A 19,647-nucleotide genomic window follows, 5' to 3' on the forward strand; every position below is an offset into this window, starting at 1 on the left:
TATAATCTGAACACCCTTTACTTTCGCATCGTCCTTTATGCCATATTCAGAAACACTTCCCTCTCTCACCACGACCATTTAAGGCCTACAGAGACAATTAGCCGAGTTATAAAGGTGCATTTATAATTTGTCCTGTTGGCAATGCAGAAACCTTGTTAACATGACACTAGAATTACAGAAACTCCCTTAAAAATTCGTGTCACTTTAATAAGAGCACTTTGAAAATAGTGGAGGTGAGGCGGAGAAGTGTTTCAGGATATAGGCCTTGATTTATTTTACATACTAGACACTATATCTGAAAATTGCGCCGTGTACCGCTGACATTATCTATCTGTTACAGTTGACGAGTGTGGTTTTCAGTAATCGTCATTCCTTAACCCTTTCAGAACTTGGACACACTTTTAGCTTGAGATTTCTGTACGATTAGACCATTTTATTGACATTAGGAAGGGTCTATGGAGGTCAGAAGATTCATTGTCCAGAGTCTTCACTAATTTTAACTCCTTCAAAACTGGGACACATTTTTACCTAGAGATTTGTGTACGATTAGACCATTTTATTGACATTAGGAAGGATCTATGGAGGTCAGAAGAATAATGGCCACAGTCCTCACTATTTCAATCCCCCCAAATGAGTTTCTGAAGCTGTATAAAATCACCAAACTGTAAGCAGAATGAATATGGAAACCCGTCCTGGTACTAAAGATGTTAAGGGGTTGGATAGAATTAAGGAAAGCATCAAAGCTCCTCTTATCTCGTGGAAGGGTTGGTGGTAAACTCAAGCAGTTCATTGGGTTTGTAATGCATTGCTGAGGAATTTTCACGTTAACTTTATCCCGTTGTTTTGTCTAGAGAGAGAGAGAGAGAGAGAGAGAGAGAGAGAGAGAGAGAGAGAGAGAGAGAGAGAGAGAGAGAGAGAGAGAGAGAGAGAGAGAGAGAGAGAGAGTGATGTGGGTGTGGGGTGGAGTGTGGGTGTGGGTGTTGTTAAATAAAATGTGAAGAATTAGAAGGAAAGATTGCTCCTCCTCCTCCTCCTCCTCCTCCTCCTCCTCCACAGTGAGAGCCATAAGGGAGTGTTCCATATGCAGGAGCTCAGGAAATTCCTCTCCACACGATCCCCAGCACTTTGTTACCGGGTTGTGTTGCGTCAGAGAGAGAGAGAGAGAGAGAGAGAGAGAGAGAGAGAGAGAGAGAGAGAGAGAGAGAGAGAGTATCCCCTTACGACCACCAATAACGCTATTTTCTAACCTTCACTCACTCACCCACTCACTCACTCAGCCTCACCCCTCTCACTCTCACTCTCACTCTCTCCTCACCTCCTTTCACCTCGGCAACTCTCACTCTACCACTATAAACACTCACATTAATCACAAACAGTCACCCCTACACCCTATCACCCTGACACATCCTTCACCCCTTCAACAGTAGATCACCCCCCCTAGGTTATAGTCCCCTCCTCCTCCTCCTCCTTCTCCTCCTCCTCTTCCTCCTCTACATGCGTCGTAGGTGAAGGAGCGAAACGAAACAGGGACAGCGTCAGCGATAAGGGAATGACACAACAGTGGAAATGAAGCAATGAGAGAGAGAGAGAGAGAGAGAGAGAGAGAGAGAGAGAGAGAGAGAGAGAGAGAGAGAGAGAGAGAGAGAGAGAGAGAGAGAGAGAGAGAGAGAGAGAGAACAAGAAAACGACAAAAATAACACGCAAGAAAACTAAACGGATGATAAAAAGGAAAAAAAAAAAAACGTGGAAAAAGTGGAACAGGAAAACACACACACACACACACACACACACAACACACACAAAAAAAAAAAAAAAAAAAAAAAAAAAAAAAACGCACGAGACACTCATTATTCTTAGATGCTTCAATGATTATAGCAAAGAGAAAGCTCCCCCCGTCATCATCACGTGACATGGAGCAGTTGGTGTGATGGGAGAGAGTGACAGGAGTGATGTCTTGCAGTTAATTACCTAGTTAGTGAGTCTTTGATGAGAAATTTTGTCGGTGGTAGTGGTAGTGGTAGTAGTAGTAGTAGTAGTAGTAGTAGTAGTAGTAGTAGTAGTAGTAGTAGTAGTAGTAGTAGTAGTATTTATGTTATGCTAAGTTCGATTATATTCAATTAAGTTATACCTAAGTTAACCTCATCTGCTTTGAAGTCATCCCAAAATAGCTCTTCTGAATTATTTGTACGTGATCCAATATTATTATTTTTATCATTATTATTATTATTATTATTATTATTATTATTATTATCATTATTATCATTGACAAGACTGTTGTTATTGCAGGGGTTCCCAGGTGTGGCGGCCACAGGTGACGCCTTTGGCCCAAGTAAAGACGACTCCAGAGGGCGTACCGGTAGCCACTAACACTTCTCTTGCTGCCAACAAGAAGGTGAGGCAGGTCTCTCTCTCTCTCTCTCTCTCTCTCTCTCTCTCTCTCTCTCTCTAACATCATTCCAAGCGACAGGCTAATCCATACATTTCTTACAGGTTGTAAATGTAATACACACAAAGCATTTACATGCAGACTGACACTGTACGTTGTATCATTATTATTATCATTATTATTATTCTGCAAGGTGTTCATGTTCGTAAGCCGCATCACGTAATGCTCCGGAAGAGAAAAGAAATCACGTGCAGGCCAAGGTTCAAACGACGAAGGATGTCTCATTGTTCCCAGCGATGAACAAGAGACAGGCAGCCGACACAACCTTTATCACCAATCATGTTCGTCTCCCCAGAAAACATAACAGAGGCTCGTTCCTATACATGCTATGCGATATATACCTAAAGATTCCAGCAGTGTAAGTCTACCAGAGGAAATCTAAGGTTAAGACAAAGGTGCGCGACAAACTTCTAAAGACTATAAAGCAGAAATACGTGGCGACTGAATGGAGAACAGATATGAAGCCATTACACCGCCTGGGAAGAGAAGCAGAGGTGGCGGTGAAGGTAAAGGCTGTGGAGGACCTGATGCGGTGCCGTGACGCCGTGACACACAGGATCCTGGCGCCTCGCTGGTGTCTGGCCCCTCCCAGCCACTCCTCCCCGCTCACCACCGCGGCAGACATGTGTGGTGCAACTCTCCGGCGTATATTCCTGCGCCTTAACGCCCTTGCATGCCCTCCCCTCATGGTTATATATACTTTTACTCCTCTCCTCATTCAGCATGTAAGTGTTGCTTCATAGTCTTCTGAAAATACATATAGTTTGATGCTTTTTTTTTGTTTTATATATGTATATTTTTTTTAATTGCGGGCAGTGTGGCGGTCGCTGTTTGACGTGTGGTGTGTTGATTTTGGGTTTGTGTTGCGCCGCCACACTCCCGTCCCTCAGCTTTGCAACAGCTGTGTAAACGTGTGTTCATACATCACGGCTCTCCTCTCGTCACTGTAGTGGTTCACCTAATAGTGTGTTATACTAGACAGCTGTGTGATAACCTTTGAAGTAGTGGTGTAGGAGACCAGCCTTTAACATGCAGTGGCCATGCAGTCTCATGGCGCCCTCGCTCTTAACCAAACCCCTCAGCGAGGCGCACTGCGCCCACACCACCACCCCAACATTCCACTAACTCCTCAGTGTTGTGGTGGTGGAGGTGGGTGTGAGTGTAGGCGTTGCCGAGGGCCGCGTGTTGGTGTGTGTCCATACTAACCCTTTGTGTTTTCCCTTCCCCGCCACAGCCCGTGCGTCACATCGGCTCCAACCACAACGTGGTGGCGCGCCCCTTCCCCGGCTTCACGGGGTCCCAGCCCACCTACACACCAGGCTCCAACATCATCAGAAGTCCCCTCTCTAACAGTTCAGAGGAGGTGGCTGGGGCGTCCCTCAGCGGCGCCTCCTCCAGGAGCACCTCAGGTAGCACTAGCCCCAGTGGTTTCCTCACCAGCACCTCTCCAACCATTTCCCTAAACAAAGAGAACGCCAAGAACTTCCTCAAGATGACGCTCGATAAAGAAAATGTAAACACAATCAATGTCCACCAGACGGCGCGCGGCGTCAGCCCAAAGTCCAGTAGTAGCACAGAAAACCTCTTCAGCGCCTCCTTCACACACGGCAGCGGTCCAGGCCACCAGCGAAAGTACTCCCTAGCCAGCAACGCCTCCTCCAGTAGTTCCGAGGCCGATCACGACGCCCTCACGCGCAGGAATAACGAAGTAAGATGACGCTTTGGACACTGACTTAAGTCGCCGTCTCCTGCTAGCAGGGAGCTTGGCTAGTGCTGGAGTAGCGGTAGACACTCTTGTTTCCGGGCACACGCGCCCAACATTATCACACACACACACACACACACACACACACACACACACACACACACACACACACACACACACACACACACACACACACAATGCTTGGGCGCTTTTCTGGCAATTCTTTCCGGTATTTCTTCCGGCCACACACACACACACACACACACACACACACACACACACACACACACACACACACACACACACACACACACACACACACCTATGCTTGGGCGCTTTTCTTCAGACTCCTTCCAGCAGCATTGCCTTCGCGGCTGTCGGTCCCCGCGGCGACACCTTTTCGGGATACACTCACGTTCATCCTCAACACAAAGACGCTTACACACTTGAATACCGACAGAAAATTACCATCAGATTGCAGGGGACGACTGTAATATAATGTATAAAAACAAAACAAAGGTAAAAAGAATGGTGTAAATGACAATCTTCAACAACATCATTCTCATCATTTATCTTCCTTTCTCATCTATAAAAGTCCATAATTGTACAGTTAATTCCTTTTAAAGTACTCGTCTGGTTCAATCTCTACAGCAGATTGGAACAGATGAAGTCCAAAGAGTCATCAGTCAACACGGTGGTCAGTTATCTGCCAAAAATCACCTGAGTTTACCTGTCTTTGGGCTTCATCTCAGACATAAAATGCTTCTGGTGGAGGCTTTTACCTATGTTTTTTTTGTCTTTATTTTATTCCGGGTGTTGATTCACTCATGCCCTTCCATATACACTGTGCCTTAGTCTTAGTCATTCCCCTCTTTCATTCTCCCTCTTAACCGTATTCAGAAACGCTTTGCTCTCCCACCACGACAATTTTCAAAGGCCACTGAGATGATTAGCTGGCATCTCAACAGTGCTTCTCCTGTTGGCAATGTAGAAATCATGTTAATCTATCACTAGAACCATAAAAAAAAAAAACCGTGTAAATCTAACTATATGGTCCTTTCAAAGTAGTTGATGTGTGGTGTATAAGTGTTTCAGAATATGCTCTCTCTCTCTCTCTCTCTCTCTCTCTCTCTCTCTCTCTCTCTCTCTCTCTCTCTCTCTCTCTCTCTCTCTCTCTCTCTCTCTCTCCCTCCCCTACGCTTTGACACGCCCTACGCCCACCACCTGCACTCTCTGGTCCCTCCCCATTTCACACATCACCTCCCACCCTACTCTCCCTCTCGAACCCCTCGCACAGCCTGCCTCTCTCATTGCATTCTCCCCTCGTGCATCTCCTCCACCTCCCCTCAGTGTCCTCGCAGGTATGGAGGTTGCATAATGGCATCCTGTTTCAGCATGTTGCTCCGGTAGGCGTCAAACACAACGTGAAGGCGCGTCCGTTTGCTGAGGTGAAGGTGACAGTGTGTGCATGTGTGTGTATGTGTGTGTGTGTGTGTGTGTGTGTGTGTGTTTGTGGGGAGGGGGCTGTGGATGTGTTTCTCATTCCTGGCTTTGGTTCTCGCTTTATTTTCACTTGATTCGCGCTTTTCCATCTGTTCTGCCTGCTTTGGGAAACTCGCCTTGTTCTGTATGTTTGTCCTTTCACTTATTCCTTCCTCCTTCCTGTGTGTCAATGTGTGTATGTGTATGTCTGTCTGTGTGTGTGTGTGTGTGTGTGTGTGTGTGTGTGTGTGTGTGTGCACCTCCTCCCACCCAATCCCAACCACCGCAGCCGTCGACTGACAAACAAACCCAGGCTGTCACTACACAAGATCATGGACTGCAAGAAGAAGTTACTCGTATTTACAGATTCACCGCATGTTCTCCTCTTGTCCGACTCAACTATTGTGGCTGAAGTCTGACCACCGCATGGAGACACTGAAACACTAAACCTTAACACTTAACACTAAACACTAACACTTCATGGTGCAGGTCTGACCGGGTGGCGCCCAACAACCTCATCGGGGGTGAAAGGAGCGTCAGGTGAATTAGGCCGGTGAATAACTTTAAATTTAGACCGGAAAAGGTTTGTCGGTCGTGGAATCTGTCTTGTGGCACACCCTGGCCTCGTCTCCCCACTTCCTATACATCCTGAAAGAGGTTGTCGGGCGCTACGTCATCGGAAACACCTGTGCTTTTGATAATTGGCGTCCTCTATCTGACATTTAACACTGGGGATCCGAAAAAAAAGTTGGTTGGGTAAATTATTTAGTGTGTACTGTACTGATACATTTAACGAGCTTCCAGATGCATCTTTTTGTGTCAAATAACGACAATAACACGTATACTAAACTGGTAGTGTGGATTGATGTTGGTGGCACTAATGTTGGTAGTCTTATTGTTGATGGGTATGATGGAACTACATTGGCACTGCTAGTACTTATGGCGGCACTAAACTGAAGTAAGTTGCTGGTACTGCCATTAAGGTTGTTAGTAATGTTGTTGGCGTCAGTAAATTGTTAGCGGCGCTACACTTGATGGTACTTTCTTAACCCTGCATGGTGAGTATGGCAGCACAAGTAGGCGATTATGTCATGCCGCGCTGTGCCACTAGTTACCGTAAGGCTGCTCTAACGCACACTGGATTAAGGAGCGGCTGAGGTCATATTCAGGTCAAGTTTCCTCACTCACAAGGACTCCACTGACCTCTCCTCCCTTGACCTTTACGTGTCATTGAACTGATGTGCATTGTATTGAATCTCCCACGAAGCCTCAGCCACTTCATTTGACCCCAGTTGCTCGTTGATAAGATAACATGATGTAATAAATTGTAGTGTATTTAGAAATGCAAGGAATTTGTTGCATTGGATTTAAATGACCACTTGTAAAATAAAATGCAAAAGTAATTTCATCCTTAAAGTTGGTGTTTTAAACATGATAGATAATTAAAGCACAAAGTTAAAGATGTACACTAAAGGTTCGAACAATCTTCTCTTTGTAAAATATTTTTTCTCTTGATGTTTTTTTTTTTTTATCATCATCTTTTTCTCCCACACTACGTTCCTCTTCCCTCTCTTCTCTTGTAGCAATATTTTTTTCAGTCTCTCTGTTTTCCATTCCTTCTCTATCTCTAACAATTCTTCCATTGATTCATATTTATTTTCCCTGTCTGTTTACTTTTATCACTACGTCCTTCCCTTTAGTCTCAATCTTTTCTTCTCTCACCGCACCTCTACTTCCTTTCTCTCAATCCTTCTCATCCTCACTGTCTTTCAAATCCCTCCACGTCTCGCCCATCTTCCTCACCTTCCCTGACGCCCACCCCCCATCCACTACTAACGCTTCGCCCTCCTGCAGGTGAATGGACAGCAGATCGTGAACGCCCAGTACAACACGCCCCTGCAACTTTACAGCGAAGACAACATCGCCGAGACCCTGTCTGCCCAAGCCGAGGTGCTGGGGAAGGGATGCCTCGGGTAAGCACGGCAGGGAAGGTTATAGAGAGGAAGGATAACGAAAGGCGAGGGGATGAGAGAAGGAATGGAATGAGGGAATGGAGGGTAGGATGTGAGGAGGAGGAAAGATGCATGGTAAATGATGTGATAAGAGGGTGGGTATGGAGTCAAGTAAATGGAAGATGATGAAGGAGAGGAGACGGGGAAGTAAAGGTGGCAATGGAGATAAGAAGTGAAGGAGATTGGAGAATAATGGGAAGGCCATGAAGGGGACTTGTTACCTTAAGCTTGCGTAGATTTCGCCTGTACATCTTGATACTTAACGTGTAAACGCTTTCTAATATCTACAAGGATTTTTTATTTGCTTTAGTTGCTGCTGCAATTATAATGATAATAATGTCAATTATTATCATTATTATTATTTTTATTATTATTATTATTATTATTATTATTACTATTACTATTATTATCACTTTTATTGCTATTATTATTATCAGTATTATTATCGTTATTATTATCATTATCATTATCATTATTATCATAAGGCTTGGTTTCTTTTGTTACTGAGGAAATAGCAGAATTTCAGCCAGTAAGGAGGAAAATGTTCATGCTAGGTATTTGTTAGCTAAGATGTGTTCACGATAATTTATCTAATGTGCTGGTCCCCTTCACGTGTGTTTGTGCGTCTGTCTGTCTGTGCGTGTGTGTGTGTGTGTGTCGCGAGTACAGCATCAACTTCAAGAAGTACGCGAAGGAGACAAAGCTCCAAACAGAGTCTCCCACGTACAAACTTATCCATGGAGACCTTGACGAGAAGAAGCCTCGACAACCCGCCTTCCTCCCCTTCAACAAGGAGGTTGAGCCTCCTCCCGAGTTTCCACGACCGAAGCCATCGGCGGCCCGGCAGGCCCCTGTCCCGGCCGCGGCCCTGCCCTGCCCCTGCCCCGGCTCCGGCCCCGTCCCAGCCAGGTGACCACCGCCGTCCCCCGTGTACAAACACTACTCACTTTCGTGGTTTTCTCTGGCGGTGCCGGTGTGTCCTGCATGCTCCCACACTCCCCATTTTTTCTAAATCCACAGGCAACGCCACCGCAGGGTGCTGCTCCACGCTTCCGGGCTTGAGGGAGCTGTCATTTCGGCAGGGTGTGACTGTGTGTGCGTGTGTTTTGTTAGTGCACCGGCCAAACATTTTTTTGACTGCATGATTTTCTTGATTTGTCCCTTCCCTCTTTCCCCATCGTGCCTGCTCCACCACTACCACCACCACCTCAACCACCACCATCACCACCACCACCACCACAACAACAACAACAACAACAACAACCTCACTTGCACCACCACCACCAATGACGACGCCATGTACGAGTAGAGTCAACTTCATGAAGAACGAACGCGCTTACGACGGCAAGACTTCTGACGTGCTTCGCATGGTGCAGGAGATGGACAGTAACCCTGTCAAGGAGCCTGAAGGTGAGGTTACCAGCTACGCAAGCCCTGAAAAGGATGTTGCTCAAGGGTACTCCTTCAAGATCCTCCAGCAATCACTCACGGAAGACGACTACGGTAAGTGCCCCGGGGCGCGGGAAGCCACCTCAGCTGTAGGAACACCACAGGGAGGCACAGGAGGGCGGGAGGACAAGGGGACAATAGGCACCTTCCCTCACACGAACCCGTACTAGCATAAACACATAAACACACACACACGCATACACACACACACACACACACACACACACACACACACACACACACACACACACACACACACACACACACACACATGTACGTAATAAGTATATATATATCAATTGGGGGGGGGTGTTTAGAGACGGAGGAGGGGCGGTAGGAGTACACCCTTTAGTGACTACAGGTATATTCAAACAAGCATACTTACACATACACACACACACACACACAAAATCGAGGAGTTGTGACCTTGTTGTCCCGGTGTGTGGTGTGTGCCTGGTCTCAGGCCTATCCGAAGATCGGAAATAATGAGCTCTGAGCTCGTTCCGTAGGGTAACGTCTGGCTGTCTCGTCAGAGACTGCAGCAGATCAAACAGTGAAACACACACACACACACACACACACACACACACACACACACACACACACACACACACACACACACACACACACACAGACGCACGCACGCACGCACGCACACACACACACACACACACACACACACACACACACACACACACACACACACACACACACACACACACGAGTCTAGGTGTGCACAGCGGTCAGGGCACAACGTAGAGCCACGACTAACCTCATCACACCGACACTTATCTTCACTGTAACTTGAGCTGCATGTGTAACCACAGCCTAACACAAATCGTCATCATGATTACTGTCACGTATTGTTCTCTCACTCACTTCCAGCCTGGTTGCTCTGGGCCATCACGACTAACGCACTTCTCTACGTACATCTCTCTGCCTCTATCTCTGTCTCACACTCAAACATGATCCATCATTTAAAGTATTTGGCTTACTATTTGGTAGACATTTTTTCACATTATTTTTTTATCCTTTTTTTAAGTTCACTTTGTATTTGGGTTTTGGCAACATGCCCTGTGCTCAAGATATAAAGGAAAAACTGCTTCACAATTCAAGCTGTTCGCTCTTAATGACTGTCACTGGCTGCTGTCCCAGTATACATTGGGATTTCTTGTTCTTAATTCTGCGACACGTGTTGTAATGAAGCAGTTTTTTCTTATTCCACGTGATTACAAAGACTGTACAGCAATGGCTTTGTGCGAGGCGAGGAGAGGAGCAGAAGGACCAATGAGACACACACTGATCGATTGTTCTCTCTCAACACTAACGCAAAATTGCCTCACTTGCATTCCAAACACCACTTTGGTAGTCATTCCTCACCACGCATCCGGTACACACAATAACTATGAATGATGGCTCGATAAGCATGAATGATATTGATTTTTTTGTTCATTTTCTTTTCTAAATCTCCTCATGATTAATTCATACGACAAGACTGCCGCACGACACATTCTGATTGATGAATTGAATGATTGACTGATGCTGGTACACATAACTCATCACAACCACAACAACGTACAACTAAAGGTTCGGGAGTACGTGCACGGTCACTCTTGGTACGTGCATGCATGGACTGAAGGATGGTACTACAGTCAAGGATGAGCAACCTGCCACACTCACCTCCATTGTGTTTTGTGTTTGCCATAAATCTTGAGTCCTCCAAGATGTTTCGAGTCTGTCAGTTGTCAGATGTTGTAAGGGAATCGTCAGTAGGTCCGAGGACTCAAGATGGACGATCAAACCCTCAACGCAAAGACAAGGAGTGTGGCATGTTAACAGACTTTGACCGTGACTATACAATATCCATACTACGCGAATGACTACACCTACGAATGATGAATGCTTGTTATGATAAACTGGACGCATCTTGTCACCTTGATGAATAACCATTACGATACAATACACTCTTGTGGACTCACCTGTGCTCCCCTCCTTGGCTCGGGCTCTCATGTACCAATTAGCCACTTAACCTCTCCTCCACCCCGGACTGAAAAGAGAGAATAAAAGTTCCCTTAATGTCCGTCTCCCAGAAGATATAACTAGGCGGTGAATATCAGTGGTGCTGTCACGCGTGTGTTTCCTGAGGGAGTGACGTCGTTGTCCTCTACTGTGTTGGGTGAAAGATCTATGTTTTGTGACGCTTTTGTGCCTCACCACCACTATTTCAAAAGAGGACTCCAGTTGAAATCATTCGGGTTACTATGGACTTTCTTTTTTACGGTTCTAGTGACATTAAAAAATTATAAATTGTGAACAGGAGAAACACTCTCGAGAACTCAGTTAATCATGTCTGTGATCTTAGAAAATAGTCGTGGTGAGAAAGCAAAGCGTTTCTGAATGCGGGTCTTTGTCCTGTAAGTTACACTCATGTGACAGTTCCTTAACAAATGTTAAAAAAGATAAAAAAGAAAACACAAAACATAAAACCTCTGACCTAAGGACCAAGAACCAATGACTTGTGTACATAAGTTGTGAAAACAATGTTACCCTTTCCGGCAAATGCACTAAGTATACACCTTATATGTATATACAGTAAATGCTATCCTGGTTCATTATGATTACACCCATGACAGTTGTTGCCCTTTGTTAATCACCGTCTGACCCCTCAAAGTGGCTTTACGGTCGGAGGAGTGGAGAGAGGGAGGGGTGGGTGGGTGAGCCTCGGGTCCCGGACAAGCGGTGTTTGCAAGGTAAGAGTCGCTGTTCTCCCAGGTTGATACAATACTCTGTTTGATGGAATAAATAGCTTACTGAAAATATGTTAATAAAACAATAATGACAATAACAGATAATATAATGTGCTTTATATTTTCTTGCTTTAAATCATTTACTACTGTGAGTTAATTAATATGGAAGTGATTTATGAACTGTCTGAGACCATTACGTATGTTCCATGGAAGTGTTAACATGGAGACTAGCGTTGTGTAGTGCACGATGAATGGTAGAGCCACCTTAGCGCATCTCAGCCTATAGAGTAGCGGGGAGCCTGGTAGCCTTATTACCTCCTATCGCCGAGCAGGGGCCACACAGCGGCGCCACGCCTCCCGAGGGCGCCCAGGGCTCTCACCACACCACCTTCATAATGTTCAATCTCGAATGTAAAACACCACCGATGAGCTCAGCAGCTCTGGGGTGCGTGTTGCGGGGCTCGATCCCCACAACACAGCTGAGTGTAGGATCACTGTGCTTCCTTCACGTGTCGAGTGACTCACCATGACGCCCGTCACGCAAATTAAACACCGTAAATTTCATTTCATCATGGAAACAGTCACCTAATGGCGTCACCTCTGTGCAATAAAAATATTTATTCCTTCGCCATGTGTAAAGCTCAAGCATTAGTCTTACACCAGTTAACTTGTATGTATGTATGTGTGTGTGTGTGTATATATATATATATATATATATATATATATATATATATATATATATATATATATATATATATATATATATATATATATATATATATATACACACACACACACACACAAGGTTGAGTAGGAATTGTTAGTTGTGACCGTGGTTCCTTGGTTCTCCTGGTGGTGCCACTCGACAGTTAGTGTGTCAGTAACAGGCCGAGGACGTGGTCGTAGCCGTGCCTGTAAGTAAGTCACGTGTACGTCCGTCCGCCATGTTGAAGTTTGTGGGTGTGGTAGGCGCCGCCCGGTGTGCTGTGTGCAAGTGTGCTGCATGGGGTGGTGGTGCACGGGGTGCTGCTGGTACTGCTGCTTGCATGTGGCTTGGTATGGTGTACTGTTCTGTAATGCTGTATTTGCTGGTGAACATGTGTCTGCACTTCATGAAGTTCTTTCCTGACATTTGATTATTTCTTATTTTATGCATTTTATGTTTACATTCTACCTAATCCTGCTCATTTCACGTATATCTCTTGTGTATAGGGTAGGAGCAGCGTAGCACCACGTAGCCCCGCCACAGCCGCTACAGCGGTGACGCAGCGGGTGGCTGGCACAGAAGGACGCCCCTTAGTTCAGCAGGTCGCCCACGCAGGACACACGCGGTGTCTGCCTCACACCACCAACAAAAGCCATTCTTCTCCAACTGACACCTTTCAGTGTTTCAATAGAATAAAGCTTTCTTGCAGCGGTGGTGAGAGCACGGCGCACGTTGCCGTGTGTCCTGCATGGGCTCTGCAAGGCGGTAGTAACCAACTCCCCCTAGCCAGGGCATTATAGAGAATAGGATGCTTCACACTGGATGGGCGTAGCGGCAGGATAGCTAAGCATGGCCAGTGATAGTCTGAGGCCACCAACTAGGTCAGAAAACACTGACGATTGTAGATAGCCATCTCACACAACATGACTAATAGTTCTCTTTCAGGATCCCTTTTGTCTCATATCATGACGTTATACTGACAATATACAAACTAATCCCCTTGGCTGTTGATTCCCGTAACCCTGTCACTTGTTTCTGTACAAAGTCCCCTCAAATCCTTCACTCCCACCACGCCTGTGGCTGTTGTATATAGTAGCTTGGCCACACCTTCCCGGCCTCGTCTTGACCTGGTGCTCGTGTGACTGTGTTCCCAACAGCGGTCCCCTCCCCCTCTTCCCCTTCTGTGGCTCAGCCCTTTCCAGCGGCCGCCGCAGCCAATGCGACCACCACCAAGACGCAGCTGAAGCCCGGCGAAAACATTTGTTCAGAGTGTGGTAGACTGATAGTGTAAGTATGACTCGGTAACAGAAGGGCGCCTGCCCCCGTCGCCTCGCCCTACCACTAACTCCACTCACCAGATGCCGCTGACGGCCGCCAGTAACACCTCCTAACTGTGTGTTGGTTGGAGGGATGTGGGCGGCGGGAGCGAGGCTTGTGTTGCTCTCGGTAGTGGGTAGTAATGGGTTCCTTTATCCCGGGCACAGACAGCCCCGCGGGTAGCGCCGGGCCCGCTACAGGCTTCCGCAGCGTGCGTGCCCCGGAGACCAAGGTGCGGGCCCCGGGAGAGCCTAGCCCCTCACAAGCCACCAAGTGTTCCGAATGTGAACGGCCCATTACGTGAGTACTGGTGCGGGGTGCTGGCCTCCCGCAGCCCTGCTATACGTGCACCCGGCGTGTTCCCGCCCCCGGCGCTCCGTCCCAGGGGGGGAAGGGGCATCGGGGGTGGCAGCCGCACCTCTCCAGCCCAGGCTTTGTAGCATAACCGTCTGACAGCTCGCTCATGCTGCTAATAAGTAAAGATTATGTTCGATAATTTGTTAAATTTGGATTGCACTAAACGGCTTTTCCTTTGTTGAGCATCCTTCCGTTAGCTCTGCATCTGTTGCTCCCTGCCTGTAGCAGCGCGGTAACTCTCTAATTCGTCTACTGCTTCCCTCTGTCGCTTCTGGCAATGCTTCACCGCTGACGAGCAATGCGTTGCTTACTCACCACTCGCTTGCTCCTTCGACAAGGATGTCACTGTCCTTATCACACGTGCCCTGCCAGCCTGGTAAATCAATTCACCAACTCTTACTCACTTCCTCTTGTCACTTGCCCTTTCGTTAATTCCCAAATATAATTACCATATATATATATATATATATATATATATATATATATATATATATATATATATATATATATATATATATATATATATATATATAATTGTTTCCGATTAAATTATCACTAAAATAATATCCTGACCTAATCCATATATAATTATTCCCACAAGTATTCATGTAAATTCTTGTTAAATGCCAATACAGAGTTTTCTCATTGTTAAAGGACTTGATTTTTGGTCAATTTTATCTCTCAATGTCCATCTTATTTACTTGAGAAGTTAATAACTCAAAGGGCAAATCACTCTGTCAGCCTTTAGTGGCCACTTGACTCAACCTTCGCTCATCCCAAGTACTTCCTCAGTAAAGTCTGATTCTGTCACTCGAGCTTCTCTGAACGTAGCAGCCTGAGTCACTCTACGCATGCTACTTCTCGTAGTGTCTATTTTCGATCTGCATACAATGAAGGTCATTACTTTACAAAGCATTGTTCTTCTGAATGAGGACGTGTCACCAACCACCCATCCCGCTCACCTAACCCAGTGACCGTACCATGTGTGGCGTCACGCAGGTGCTGCCCAGCCCAGTGTTAGAGACTGGGTTATGCGTCAGCGTAGAGGGAGCGATTATAGCAGAGTAAGGAGACGGCTTGATCTCTTGAGTTGCCTCGGTCAGGACGGCATCACTGTGGCCTTGTGCATATCTTCCAGATATGCCACATTGAGTGACAATCTTTAGCTTGCACATAATTTCCCATCGCTTTCCCATTACACCTCGCGAGTCTTATTAGCAATAAGGCCTAGTGAGATAAATTGTATGGTGAAAACTTCACCTTTGAAAGGAAAACACACGAACTACTTGCCGGAATGAAAGGAGGGAAAAAAAAGCAAACTTTTCTGGTGGTGAGAGGATCACTTCTGAAGCTTCTGGAGTAGAGCATCGTCCACGCCGGGGAACAATGACGCAGGAAACGTTCACTGCCAACACGGTGGCACTGTCCCACACGTCATTCATTGAACAGTGATTATCATTAATTCACATGTCAATAAATCTTTATTTGATATAAAGAATATGTTTTTCAAATAAAGAAGAGCGAATCGGTTTTGTTGCGATCAAGACTAAGGGTCATTAAAACAGTAATTTAACTACATCTACTTGCGGTCAGCCGTCCAATCGATACTCGAGTGGTGAAGCTGCAAGAGGGACAATATCAAAAGAAAACTTATTAGATTCGGCTGGTTCGATCCGTTAGCTCCTCGCGCGCAACGCATATCAGGAATTCAGGAGGCTGCCTTCAGTTTACTTAACTATTCGACTTCTCAGCACCTACATACCTCACCGGTCTCAGCTATAAGCAGACGACCAAGATCTGGAGAGAGGAACACGGCTATCGCGGATGAGGCAGATAATAGAATTGCAAATCTGGTTCTGTCGTGCTCAGTGTCAGTTCAGCATGACATGGAGGCAAGAATGGGTATTAGTAAAGACAGTTGTGGGGATAAGAGTCAATGCAACACAGCCTTCAGTGGTATAAGGTGTTCAAACAGGTTTAAGTGAATTACGGTGAGTGTTGCGTCTTTTTAGATTAGAGGCTAATTGAAGACTTGTATTGAGTATCTCGGAGGCTGACGGTTGCGAAGTCTGGGAAAGCACTGCGTCTCTTGTGTGATCAATGTCAAGCGATTAAGAGGTTCAGTGGGTGATTCACAGGCCGGTGACTGCTAACTGGGCAAGCACTGCGACTCAGAGGAGAGTGACTGCGTGTTTTCGGCGAGCACTTGGAGGGTGATGACTCGAGCTTGATATCCGCGGGTGAAGGTTGCATGGGGTACTGGGTGGGAGGGTGAAGGTGGATGAAAGAAGACGCACCACCTGACTGACGGCACGACTGTGTGTGTTTCAGCGGAGTGTTCGTGCGCGTAAAGAATAAGAGTCTGCACGCTGACTGCTTCAAGTGCGCCACGTGCGGCTCCTCCCTCAAGAATGTCGGTAAGTGTTACTCCTCCTCGCTCTTCTCTGTTACTGTCTCTTTCTTCTTTCCTCCTTTCTTCTTCCGCAGTCTAGGTAAATGACTGTCCTTCATTTGTTTTTCCTTCCTTCTTTCCTTTCTTCCTCTTCCACCCATAGTAGTTCCCTTCCCGTCTGTTCGTCCAGCTCAACACAACGCGACACTTAACACGACTCAGTTAGAGGCGTACACGTGTCTAGGTCCCTAAAGTATTTCAGGGAAGTTACCAAACTTCATTGCTTTCCAGTCATCGATGGAGGTGCAGGTAAAAGAAAGGCCCCGTAATGTAGACTAGATTGACCGATTGTGGGAAGATGTGACTGCGAGCGTTAATCGTGTTTGTGTTCCAGGCTACTACAACATCAACGAGAAGCTGTACTGTGACGTGCACGCCAAGCAGGCCGCCCGCCACCACCCGCCCGCACCCAACATGGAGCCGGTCATCGTCAAGCCGTGAGTTCAATTTTATCCTTTACTGTAGGAACAAAACGGCATTATCAAGTAGTTAGTCTGCTTGGACATCCATTAACCCCTTCAGTACCAGGACGTGTTTTCATATTTATTTTGCTTACTCTTTGGCGATTTCATACAGCTTCAGAAACTTATGTGGGAGATTAAAATAGTGATGGCCTCTATAGACCCTTCCTAATGTATATAAAATCGTCTAATCATACCTAAAACTCGTAGTAAAAATGCGTTCCAGTACTGAAGAGGTTAAACAATAATTTTTTTTCCGCCACTAACTAAGGAAAGATAAATTATTGATCACCGAATGCATACATGTAATTCCTATTGGCCTTTGAAGATGTGTGTATATTGCATTATATATATTTTCATACCATAAAAGGACAAATTACCGTTGTCAGATCAAGGTATTGGAAGTAACACTGGATACACTGCAACACCTTATGTAACATCTGACAACGTGGAAATCTAATCAGTTACTTGATTTTACCTTCATTTCTTTTCAGTAACAAAACTTATAACTTTCTCCCTGACAGAGGCGGCCCTACACCTTCGGGAGCCCTGCCTGCCTCCGCGGTGAAGGCCGCTGCTGTAAGTACTGCCTCAAGTTTACTTTATAATAAGAGTACAGGCCAGTCAGGAGTTTCCAGTTCTCGTGTATATAGGGACGAGTTCAGACTGTCTTGTGAGATGGACTGTGGCAAGTGCGTCAGTAAAGTAACACTTTAATATGGATAGGGTAGTAATGAGAAGAATGTCATATCATCTAAGTTGACAACAAAGTTAACCTCCTTCTCTAAGCAATCATGCAGAATGAGTAGTTGGAACGGAAGTGTGTTGTGTTACGCTGTAAGTGATCTATGAAGTAATAACACCTTTAATACGCACAGTTGTTGAGAATGAAGGTGTTGTATGCCGTGCAATGTATTCATGAGGTAACAAAATGCATTACGATTCTGAATGGAGAGGTGTCATGCCACTCCGTGCAGTAACACCTGGTGGATATGTGTCCTCTCCACCACCTTTGATTAACAGGTAGCAGTAGTAGTAGTGGTGGTGGAGACAGCAAGCAGCCTTAACCCTGAATGGTGCACGTGCACGGGATATGCTAGGTATTGAGTGTGCACGGGATATGCTGGATCTTGAGTGTGCACGGGATATGCTGGATCTTGAATGTGCACGGGATTTACCGGGTATACGGAATGTGCACGGGGTATGCTGGGTAGTGAATGTGCACGGTATATGCCGCCAGATGTTAAGTAACCACAACAACAAGCCCCTCACCACACCACACACTGAAGCACACACATCAGAACCAACGAACACTTAGATATAGGGAACCCGTCACCTGAACCTTCCCCATATAGCATTACTCTGTGTTCCACCGTAGCATTATTGCACTAGTGGATAGAAAGTAACGAGGTAGCACCCAGCACTGAAGCAACGAGCACCTGGGAGAAATGAACCTAGTACTCGTATGCTAACCTTTTCCCCATGATAGAACATTATTCAACCTCTCACAGGAAGTAAATGGTAGCAATGTCGAGCACTTAGATAGCATTAAACCTTTCCCTAAAGTTATCATTATCAACTCTGTAGTGTATTGCAGGTAAAAGGAATCCACCATAACGTTGACAAGAGAGAAAAAATCAGTTATTCTATTCACCAATGTAAAACCTCCCCTTCACCTGATTCTTTTAAGCCTCACAGTTCCTGCAAATCATATGTACCAATCCAATAAGTGATGCAGGATACACTAACCACTTGTTATATATGAGCTAAGTACAAGCCTGATCACTTTGTTAGAGGTGGATTTCTGCTGCATTAATACTCGAGACATATGTACCACTAACCCCAGCAGCGGAATGAAGGTCAAGTAATGGTTGTAGCGTCCAGTCAGCCACAGGTACATCCACAGTAGAGGCGTAACAATGCAAAATACACACTCTCCCCCTCACCATTCCCTGACAGCCCTACAAGCCTCCTGCAGGCGGTATCAGGATGATGCCCTCGGCCCCGGCACCAGCCCCAGCACCCATGCCCAAGTTCACCCCGATAGCCCCGCCGAAGGTACACACGCCCCACACCAAACCTCGCAACCATGTCCTTAAGATGCCCCATTTCCCAACCCTCCTCAACCCCCCCTCCCCCTCCTCACCCTTGCCGGAGTGTCTTGATTTGTAACTTCTTTGGTGTTTCTCCTGAGTTTTTTTCGGCTTCTTTTTGTTTCGTTTCTTAAAAAGTGGAGTTTTGTGAAGGTTGATAGTGTGTGTGTGTGTGTGTGTGTGTGTGTGTGTGTGTGTGTGTGTGTGTGTGTGTGTGTGTGTGTGTGTGTGTGTGTGTGTGTGTAAATTGAGGAAACGATGAACATGTGCTGATGGAACTATCGGAGGAAAGAGAGAGAGAGAGAGAGAGAGAGAGAGAGAGAGAGAGAGAGAGAGAGAACAGACAGCTAAGACACTAAAAAATTTCATTAGTTTACCCTTCAAAAAAACTTAAGTTCCTTCCTTTTTTAAGTACACGAC

At 46.0% G+C, this 19,647-nt stretch overlaps 1 protein-coding gene across 26 annotated transcripts in view; it reads left to right on the plus strand.

Annotated features, from left to right (window-relative positions):
• LOC123498573 (PDZ and LIM domain protein Zasp-like) overlaps positions 1–19,647 on the plus strand; it is a 113,345-nt gene that overhangs the window by 74,765 nt on the left and 18,933 nt on the right. For 13 of the 26 annotated variants that reach the window (XM_045245796.1, XM_045245801.1, XM_045245807.1 and 10 more), the window contains exons 3-12: positions 2,287–2,392; positions 3,681–4,154; positions 5,546–5,605; positions 7,488–7,606; positions 8,955–9,148; positions 14,032–14,164; positions 16,553–16,638; positions 17,008–17,110; positions 17,659–17,713; positions 19,094–19,192. In XM_045245796.1, the coding sequence (XP_045101731.1) occupies positions 2,287–2,392; positions 3,681–4,154; positions 5,546–5,605; positions 7,488–7,606; positions 8,955–9,148; positions 14,032–14,164; positions 16,553–16,638; positions 17,008–17,110; positions 17,659–17,713; positions 19,094–19,192 (1,429 nt within the window). Of the gene's footprint in view, positions 1–2,286; positions 2,393–3,680; positions 4,155–5,545; positions 5,606–7,487; positions 7,607–8,314; positions 8,539–8,954; positions 9,149–13,704; positions 13,835–14,031; positions 14,165–16,552; positions 16,639–17,007; positions 17,111–17,658; positions 17,714–19,093; positions 19,193–19,647 lie in introns of all 26 variants that reach the window. The other 13 variants (XM_045245806.1, XM_045245809.1, XM_045245813.1 and 10 more) reach the window with 11 other exon arrangements.

Source organism: Portunus trituberculatus, chromosome 48 (assembly GCF_017591435.1).
Source record: "Portunus trituberculatus isolate SZX2019 chromosome 48, ASM1759143v1, whole genome shotgun sequence".
Lineage (NCBI taxonomy): Eukaryota > Metazoa > Arthropoda > Malacostraca > Decapoda > Portunidae > Portunus > Portunus trituberculatus.